The sequence below is a fragment of the Crocodylus porosus genome, unplaced genomic scaffold, assembly GCF_001723895.1.
Source record: "Crocodylus porosus isolate Cpor-Errol unplaced genomic scaffold, CroPor_comp1, whole genome shotgun sequence".
Classification (NCBI taxonomy): domain Eukaryota; kingdom Metazoa; phylum Chordata; order Crocodylia; family Crocodylidae; genus Crocodylus; species Crocodylus porosus.
Window position 1 is genome coordinate 124,698,844 of NW_017728931.1, and position 9,976 is coordinate 124,708,819.

Consider the following 9,976-nt stretch of genomic DNA (forward strand, 5'->3'; position numbering starts at 1 on the left):
TGGGGGTATTCAAGAGAAGGTTGGATGTGTATCTAGCTGGGGTAATGTAGGCCCAGCACTCTTTCCTGCTTATGCAGGGGGTCAGACTCGATGATCTATTGAGGTCCCTTCCGACCCTAGCATCTATGAATCTATGAATAGTGGATGTGTGCAAGCCCAAGGGACACGTACCATGTGGCAGGCCATCCCTGGGATCCCTCTCCATCACGCAGTGCTGGTGGTACAGTGACCCTCACCCCCTGGGCAGTGTTGGTGGCATACAGCTCCCCTTTCTGTGCGGGCATCAGGGGTGGCATGCACCCCCACTCCATTGAAGTCCTCTTGCTTGTTGCTGGGCAGTGGAAAAGGTGGCTGCAGGGAGCCACAGGCTGCATGTAGCCTATGGGTCACCAGCTAAGCAGTCCTGGTGTGATGCATTCATTGGCATCCCTGGAGATTTGCTTGGGCCCAAAAAAACCCCCATTTATGCTTTTTTCATTTGTTAGTTAATGTTATCTTTCCAAACCTGGGTCAAAGCAAGCCAACCTCTTCTCCAGTCTGAGGAGCTAAAATGGTCTGCAAAGTCTTGACTGCAGGTATCTGCCTCTGATTAGAGCTAGATCTATGGTACTTATCACTATGAGAATCTGCACATATCCAATTGACAGCAGAAGTACTTTCTAACATAAGTGTTTACTAAAGAGCAATCTTTGAAAGCACATCTTTAAGACTAGATACTTTCTTTATGGGTGGAAAAGCATGCATTTTAAATCTTTCAGCCTTGCAGATCAGAGCCAGAGAAATAAACATTGCCTAAATGCTTATGGACAAACATTTTGCTTTGGATTAGAAGCTAGCAGTTGTATACTTGAAACATCCTTGGAAAGTACCAATACAATTCATGATGCTTCCCAGTCATCTGTTCCTATTGGATCAATGGTTACTGTGGTGGCTCACTGTGACAAGCCCTTAAAGCCCCCTCATTTTAGGTTAAACTTCTGGTCAGGGTCCCATATTAAGTACAGATGTCTATAGTCTACTAACAAAATGTGACTAGTTCCTTCTCTGAGAGAGGGAGAACTTGCAATGCCAAGGTTTAGATGAGACCACCTCCTGATTGGATCATTAGGTGGAAATGTTTCATCTCTAATTTATACTTAACTTATTGTCATCAACCTTAGAAACATCCTTTGATCAGGTCTTGAACCAAAATTGGGCTGTAACAGCAAACCTGTGGGGCATTGGTAGTGCTACTTTCTAGGCTAGTTATCTTCATTTTGTATTGGTGTGTCACTGTTTGTTTTTGTTGAGTTTCATTTTGTCTTTAGTTTCTCAAGATCCCTTTGAATTTTAACTTTGTTTAACCTTGCTCCTCCCCCCCACACACACGCTTGCGCCTGGGGCTCCTGCCCTGCTCCTGTCGGTTACATCATTGGAGGAAATTATACAGAAGCCTGTGCCTTCCGTCTGCCAAAGTTGTGACTTGGAAAGACGGCATTGATCTCTTTGAAGTGCTTTGCCAGCATTGTCTTGAGCTTGTCTGTAGAATCTCTCTCCGTAGGTAACAGTTTGTCAGGATAGATGTTTGTAAGGAAAACTGTAAACTTCTGGATTAAGTTTCTTTTATCTGCTTCCTCTTTTGCAGTGCCTTTACGTTACCACTAAATGATTAAATACTAGAACATAATGAGTGGTTTGTCAGAATGTGTCTACTGTGCAGGAAAAGTTGCATGTATGCCTGGTATCTTTCAGGCTAAGTACAGACAGTCAAAAAGCTCAAGGCTGAGTTATTCAATTTTTGCAGGTTAGTCTGAGTTGCATACATTGAACAGATAAGCAAGTAACCAGACATTCAGTTTTGATTCTGGAAATGCAGTCACGTGCCTGCGGTGGCCCAGGTCAGATGTTACCAATAGGATTTCTTTTTGCCAGAGCCCCTCAAGGATTGACACGGTTTACTTGTCCAATTTGATATCAAGTGAACTTTAATAGTAACTCAAGTGATATTACAGGCATCCTCCCCATAATATGACCTGGCAAGTGGCTCTTTAGACATTTCAGTAGTGACCTTCAGGGGCACCGTGCATCAGGTCTTCTGCTGGGTGTGTGATGTTTCTGGCTTGCCCAGTGTTCAGTGCAGCAGCCATGTCTGTCCTCCTAGAATCACTGCATGCCAAAGCTCCCTATTCTTTTGTTAGTTACTTTTGTAACTTTTTTTCATACCAAATTGTCCAATCCTCAGGTTGCATGCCAGATGTTGATATGGTACACCAATCCTACTTAGTTTTTGGTTTTGTTTTCTTATAGGGAAATTGTTGTACCTGGTTTGCCCAGCTTACCAATAGCAGCGCTCACTTCTTCCATTGCCTTATAAAGCACTTAGTTTAATTTTATTGCTTAATTGTGGGAAGGCCCAGATTCTGATCAGAAGCTTTAGCACAACTATTTGCTTGCTACAGCTGGAGGGAATCCTGGCCAGGGCTTGTGCAGTACAGGGAAAGCCCTGGTCCCCCAGCATAGAGCCAGACTTTGGAGAGAAACATGCCCCTGGCCTAGCACTAGTCCCCCAGCTGGGGTCTGTCTGGTGTGGGGAAATACCCCACTGGGGGTCTCCCCCTGCCCCCCAGTGCAGCTTGGAGCCAGGCTGGGATTGCCCCAGTTCTGTCCCTTTCCCAGTCTCTATCTCCAAGAGGTGGGGGAGGGCAGGGGGTGAGAACACAACCCCCTGGCCCAGTGCCAGCCCACCCAGCCAGTGGCTGCCCAGTATAAGGAAGAAAACATCAACCAGGGGGCTTTTTGAACCCCTGCAGTTTGGAGCTGGGCTTGGATTGACCCAGCCCCACCCCTTCCCCAGCCTCTGCCTCCAAGTGGACAGATAGGGGGCAGAGCTGGGGGAATCCCAGCCTGGCTCCAAACTGCGGGGGGGGAGCAAAACCCCCCCTGAAGGGTTGTTTTTTTCCCCCCCCCCCCCCCAATGCTGGGGGTTCAATGGCATGCCAAAGGGGTTGTTCTCACACCCTCCCACGCTCCCTTCTGAGGTGTACAGCAATTGAAAAAGCCAACCTCTTTAATGAATTTTTTGCCTCCATATTCCTGAATGGGGCCGGGACATTTTCCCCCCACTAAAATTTCAGATGCACCCAGGGGAGACACCGCCATGCCTTGAGTCAGGGACACCCTAGCTAGGGAACTTTTGGAGGGGCTGGATGTGTTTAAATAAGTAGGTCCAGATGCTCTTCACCTGAGGGTGCTGAGGGAATTGGCAGAGATCATAGCAGGGCCCCTGGCACGACTGTATGAGTCCTGTGGGGCACTGGCTAGGTACCACAGGATTGGAAAAGGGCCAATGTGGTCTCCATTTACAAGAAGAGGAGAGAGGAGGACCCTGGCAATTATAGGCCAGTCAGTCTTACCTTGGTCCTTGGGAAGACTTTTGAGAAAATTATCAAGGAGCACATCTGTAAGGGCCCAGCAAGGGAGGTAATTTTCAGGGTCAACCAATATGGGTTCATTGGGGACAGGTCCTGCCTGACTAACCTGGTTTCTTTTTATGATCAGGTCACAAAGGCCCTGGACGGGGGTGTCAGGTTGAATGTCATCTTCCTGGACTTTAAGAAGGCCTTTGACACGGTTTTCTACCACATTCCCTAAAAAAAACTTGGTGACTGTGGCACTGATGCCTACGTAGTTAGATGGGTGGCAAATTGGCTATATGGTTGCACCCAGAGAGTGGTGGTGGACGAGTCATTTTTGACCTGGAGGGATGCGGGCAGTAGAGTCCCCCAGGGCTCAGTCCTGGGGCCTCTACTGTTCAACATCTTTATCAGCGATCTGGATGTGGGTGTGGAAAGCACGCTGTCCAAATTGACTGACAACACCAAGTTGTAGAGCGAGGTGGGCATGCTGGAGGGGAGGGACGGAATCCAGCTAGATCTAGAAAGATTACAGAGGTGGGTGGATGAGAATAGGATGAACTTTGATACAGACAAGTGCAAGGTACTGTACGTAGGGAGAAGGAACCAGCAACATGCCTATAGGCTGGGGAACACCCTTCTTGTTAACGTGGTAGCAGAAAGGGATCTTGGAGTCGCAGTTGACTGCAGGATGAACATGAGCCACCAATGTGAGGATATGGTCAGTAAGGCTAAACGCACCTTATCATGCATCTACAGATACATCACAAGCAGGTCTGGGGAGGTGATCCTTCTCCTCCTGTGCGGCATTGGTCAGGCCACAGTTGGAGTACTGCGTCCAGTTCTGGGCGCTGCACTTCAAGAGGGATGTGGTTAGCATTGAGAGGGTCCAGAGTTACCTTGAATCAGCATGGCATGTGGGACAGAAGTTCCATAAACCAGCTTAAACTAAATCAGTTAAGTCTGATACTACATCCAGTCAGGCTTATTTTAAGCTGGTTTTGGCCATTTATGTGCACTGAACTTGTGTTCTGTTACAGGTTTAAACCAGTTTCCAGTCACTTAAACTGAAACTGGTTTATGTGCAACTTCTGTCCCTAGCCTAAGTGGCTCGACTAAACTCAGTGGTCAATTAAGTTTAATTGTCAGCTAAACTCAGTCTATGTACAAGGTCATAAGAAGGCCCCTATCTGTATTACATGATGTGTGCAACCTTGTGAAACCCTGAACTAGATGTGATGACTTCCAAATAAGCTTGTAAAGTCTGTAAGTGTTGCAAATGCAATTAAAATAGATATGCTGAAATAATTTAGTGTGTAAATTTTAAGAATGCAGCTTTTCTTAATCCGTGATTTCTAAAGCTAAACTGTGTAACACTTGTGGAAGCTTTTTCAACATTTCTTGTGAAGGGTTTTTTGTTCCTTTGATCATATAGTTATAATTAAAAGAATATTGCTTATTCAAATAATTTTCTTTTAAAAAATCCTTAATTCTCTTAAATAATTCATGTCTCCTTTCTTGTTAGCTGTTCAGCTATATAGCAAATGTAGTATAAGAAGAAAACAGATTTATGTATATTTTATTATTTTGCTATTCCAATGCTACGAAAACATTATTTCAACTACATTTTATGCTGTAAAGTTATGGTTTGATTCCTAACAATGTAAAATTATTAGATTATAGAAACCTTTGTATAGTATAACAGAATATTTTCATCTATCTTCTAAAATATGGTGCTCTGTTACAGAAAAATATTTTTTTTTTGTGCTGAATATTTTCAAAACACATTCACAATATGGTTAATTAGTTCAGTGAAGCAAGGACTTCTAAAATTTGTTTTTAGGGGAAAACCGTGCAGGTTAAAAGTTAAATTTAACCTCATAAAAATGTTTAAAAAAAAAAAAAAGGAAAGTTCCAAAATGCTGTCTAATTTTCTTAAAGAAGTTTAAATGAATATAATTAATAGTACCATTCTGTACTTTTAAAATATGTTTTGCATATCTTCCTCGATATGGTTTCAGTTTCTTTTTTTAGTTTAGCAAGAACATACATTTTACATTAGCAGTTAACATGTCCAACAATAATTACATCAGACAGAACATCTAATTTTCCATTGTGAAATTTCTCCCTTTTTCTGACTTTTTTACAGTATGCTTACTTTCTTTAATATATGATTTACTTAAGTGAAATCTAATCTTTCTGGAGATGCACTTAACGTATTGCTATGCTAAAATTTGCTGTTTAACTTAATTAGATGTATATATTAAAAAGTCATCCACTGTGAATCCCTGGAACTGTTTAAATACTAAGAAATACTTTGTCTACATGGTGATAAAGCTTGATTTGTTTTCCAGTTACACATTACTGAAAAGGTAGAAAAAGATCTTGTAATTCTGTCTCCTTTTTATCGTAGCAGATTGCTGTTTACTTGGGGAAAACCTATTACTAAAATAGTAATGAGGAAGAGTGTAATGTAAGTGTAGCTGTTCACCACATTCCTTTGCAGGTTACTGGAGTATTTTTACATACGTTTTGTTCAGCCTTCTCTTGGAAAGTGAAGTAAAGTTGTCTTTTTCTATCAACAGCCTAAAATGATTACTGCATGAATGCAGTGGAATAAATGGCGTCCAAAGTAACAGATGCTATAGTCTGGTACCAGAAGAAGGTAAGCTTTTCAATTGTTATCTGTGATGGTTATAAATGAAAGGGAAGACAGAAAAAGTGTGGCAGGTTGGTGGATGATGATGACGATTGTTACTTCAGTGTGTTGGGCTTTTTGCTTTTAAAGCCCTCCCTCCATTTTTGAAGTGTTGAAATGTACAAACTAGCAGCTTGAACTATTTTTCCACAAGAAGTTGATTTTAAATGTGTAAAGCATATTTACAATGATTGATATCCCTGTGTTTTGATTCATTTGGGCTGTTTGTCCTTTTATAAGTTTACAGGGGAAGTTTTTAATGGTTTTAGTCGGTTGTAGACTTAAACATTAGTGTACAGGTGCCATATACACATTATGTTTCTAATGCTTTGCAAAGTATTGAAATGACAAATAAAAAATCCTGCTTTTATATTTTAAGCTTGATTTTTTTTTTTCTTTCTTTTTTTAAATTACCGCTTTGCTAGAAGCTTTGCAATCCAGAATTGGTTTTCTTTCTTTTAATTCTATTTATAGATGTTGACCTGATTGACCAGTGTTGTTTTTCAGCTTAAAAGAACTGCCCTTTCAACATTCACCCTCCATACTTGTAACGAGTGATCATACATTCTTTCAATCTCTTTCAGTATTCCTATGCTGGGGATTTAAACCTGAAAGTTCTGTTCGTAAACCAGTAAAGATGGGAATATATGGAACAACTGAACTGTTCCTAAATGTTACTGGTTGGTAACTGGTTCACAGGTGTTATAGGTCAGAGGTGTCCATGTGTACAGTACTTTAGTATTCCAGATAAAAATATTTACATGTAGAAGTGCTTTGGTTCTAAAATCATAGGGTGGGGATAAGCATCCAGCCTAACATACTTTACCAGAGATGAGGGCTGCTTGCAAGCCACACTTTGGGAGTTCCAGTGGTGGATGACCTGTGGCTGGTGGGGGGTGGGAGGACGGGACATTTCTACTTTTCCTTTTCTCTTAAACATAAGCAAAGTGAAGTGCAGTAGCCTGCCCTTGACTGAAGTCCTCAGTGTGCTAGCCTGACTTGGGGTGGTTGTGGAAGAGAAGTGCTCGAAGAGTTCTGGACCCACAATTTTAGGTTCCCAGGGGCTGGGTGGCATGATGAGAGACCATGGTCCAGTGCCGTGTAAGGACATAGTTGGTATTCGAAAGATAGCTTTTATTAAACAAGCAGTGCAAGGACACTCATTGATTTAAAAAGTGCCAAAAAAGGGGGGGGAAACGGGGGGGGGGGGGGGGGAGAGGGAGGGAGAGGTACAGCAGGCAATTAAGGGTTTTGGGGGTGAGGGGCAATGCTATGTGGGATGTCTGTAGGACAGACCAGACCCATGTCATGGAGTGCTCTGTGTCCATATGTAACAGTGACCTGGTGCACTGTGAACCAGCTCAACAGTATACCTAGAAATTCCAGGCTGTCTTTTGAGCTATTTCTTTTGGCCTTAAATTCATTCAAAAGGCTTGTATGTCTGTCAGTTTCAGGTTTAAACCACATTTAAAGGCTAAGTGTTGTATGTGTCCAGACCGTAAAATATGGATCGGAATTAAGACTTCTTAGAGTATAGATTAAATAAATCCTCCTTAAGTTTGTAAATTAGCAACTTTTGTTGTGTGTGGTTTTTTTTGTTTTGTTTTGTTTTTTTTTTTTATTCCCTTCGAGAACTTGATAAGAAAATACTCCTTGTTTTCAGGAGCAGACTGACCACAATCTGTAATAGGTGTGGGCAAAATACAGGCCACAGGCCTCATCCAGCCTGCGGAGGGCCTTTTATAAGTCCTGCCTGACCCAGGCACTGTTTGGCTGTAGCGCGTCCTGCCCCCTGGGCATGCAGCAGGGCTGGGGCAGCTCTGTGGCTGGACTGCCTTTCTAGGCAACCGGGCTGTCCTGCAGCTCCACTGTTGTCACTGCTGTTTCTGGGCTGCCCCACATGGCAGCACAGAGGAGCTGCAGGGCAGCCCAGCATGGGCTTCAGGCAGCTGTGGCAGGAAGCTCTAGGCAGCCTTGAGGGGAGAAGGTCTGCTTTTCCCTCACTCTGGACAACAGTTTCTGCCCAGCCAGTGTTGCTGCTGCTGCTTAGTGTAAGCAGGTAAGTCTGGAGCAGGCGTGGGGTGAACTGGGGTTGGAGCTGTGGTGTGGGTTCTGTCTGATCTGCTTTGGTGGGAATGAATCCGGAGCACACACAGCACAGGGCAGGGCTAGGGCCACACACTGTTGGTGGTAGCGAGGAGGCGCCACAGGGTGCGCGGGCCACAGGCTGTTGTGGGGCAGGTGCTGATCGGCTCATACTCCCATGTCCTCCACAAACATCCCCAACAAACCCCCCATACCTACATCCACACATGTCCACACCCCCCGCAATATACAGGAGTAAGACTTCATTTTGAGCTATTGTGCAATGATATCTGTATACACAACACAAATACACACACATCAGGAAAAAAATATTTAAAAAAAAATAAAACTCAAATATGTTACTGTGGATGTTTTTGATGTTTTTGTTTTGTTTGTTTTTTGTTTTTTCCAGTTCTGAGATGGCAAACCCCTTTCTCAAATGGAGTACTTCTGGGCCAAGGGGAGGGACTTCCAGTGGCAAAGGTTAGGTGTCAGGGGGCAGGACTTCCAGCCCTAAGATGGTGATCAGGCAGTGGGGTGCCTGTCAAGAGGCTGGGCTACCCTTGTGGCCCTCCACAGCTCACCAAAACTTTTTAAGCAGTCCTCCAGCCAAAATGATTGCCTGCCCCTGGTCTACAATTTTAGAGCAACAGGTTTTATTAACTATTGCTCATATTTTTTATAGGGTAATCTTTTTTTAATTTGATATTGCAGTGCAGTGCTGAACCTTTTATAGTGGAATAATTGGTACAATTGAAAAAGCACAAACACACATTATAGTAGTGCACAATCATGGTGTTTAAAATGAGCTTTTCCATAAACTGGATAGATTTATTCTCAAAGAATGATTTGGGGTTCTCATTTGTTTAGATCTGTGAACAATATTAAAATGTAAAATGAGGAGAATAGTAATACTTTACTGTAATAGGGGAGGTATGTAGGTGAATTCATTCATATGTGTCCTAGGGAACACCATGAGAAAATGACTCCAGCAAGGTGATTGTCAAGCCTCGTCTTAAAGACCCCCAGGGTAGGAGCCAGCACCACTTCGCTTGGAACTTGGTTTCAAATCCTAGCCGCCCTGACAGTGAAATAATGCTTCCTGATGTCTAGTCTGAATTTACCCTCTGCCAGCTTGTGACCATTATTTCTAGTCACTCCTGGTAGTGCTCGGGGAAACGGGGACTCCCCCAATGCCTGCTGGTTCCCTCTGACTAGTTTGTAACCGGCCACTAGATTCCCCTTCAGCCTTCTCTTGTGGAGGCTGAACAGGTTCAGGTCCCTTAGACTCTCCTCATAGGGCTTGCCCTGCTTACACCTGATCACGTGAGTGGCCCTCCTCTGGACCGTCTCTATGTTGTCCACGTCCCTCTTGAAGTGCGGCGCCCAGAACTGGACACAGTACTCCAGCTGTGGCCTGACCAGTGCTGTATAGAGGGGGAGTATCACCTCCCTGGACCTGCTTGAGATGCATCTGTGTATGCATGACAAAGTGTGGTTGGCCTTCCTGACCGCATCCCCACACTGCCAGCCCATGTTCATCTTGGAATCAATGATGACTCCACAATCCTTTTCTGCCTCTGTACTGATGAGAAGGGAGTTCCCCAGCCTGTAGGTGCGGTACTGGTTCTTCTTCCCCAGGTGCATCACCTTGCACTTGTTTGTGTTGAATCCCATCCTATTCTCATCTGCCCACCCCTGTAACCTGTCTAGGTCTGATTGCAGCCTATTCCTTCCTTCTAACATGCCCACATCCCCCCACATCTTAGTGTCATCAGCAAATTTGAACAGGGTGCTTTTT

General features: G+C 43.8%; 1 protein-coding gene and 1 long non-coding RNA gene across 4 annotated transcripts in view; one reads left to right on the top strand and one right to left on the bottom strand.

Annotated features, from left to right (window-relative positions):
* PHTF2 (putative homeodomain transcription factor 2) overlaps positions 1-9,976 on the top strand; it is a 154,491-nt gene that overhangs the window by 18,874 nt on the left and 125,641 nt on the right. For all 3 annotated transcript variants that reach the window (XM_019543622.1, XM_019543620.1, XM_019543621.1), the window contains exon 2: positions 5,978-6,057. In XM_019543622.1, the coding sequence (XP_019399167.1) occupies positions 6,013-6,057 (45 nt within the window). In that variant the 5' untranslated portion in view covers positions 5,978-6,012. The remainder of the gene's footprint in view (positions 1-5,977; positions 6,058-9,976) is intronic.
* The window catches only part of LOC109315755, a 19,954-nt gene continuing 12,426 nt past the window's right edge, over positions 2,449-9,976 (bottom strand). Inside the window, exon 3 of the long non-coding RNA XR_002102597.1 lies at positions 2,449-2,460. This is a non-coding gene — a long non-coding RNA (uncharacterized LOC109315755). The remainder of the gene's footprint in view (positions 2,461-9,976) is intronic.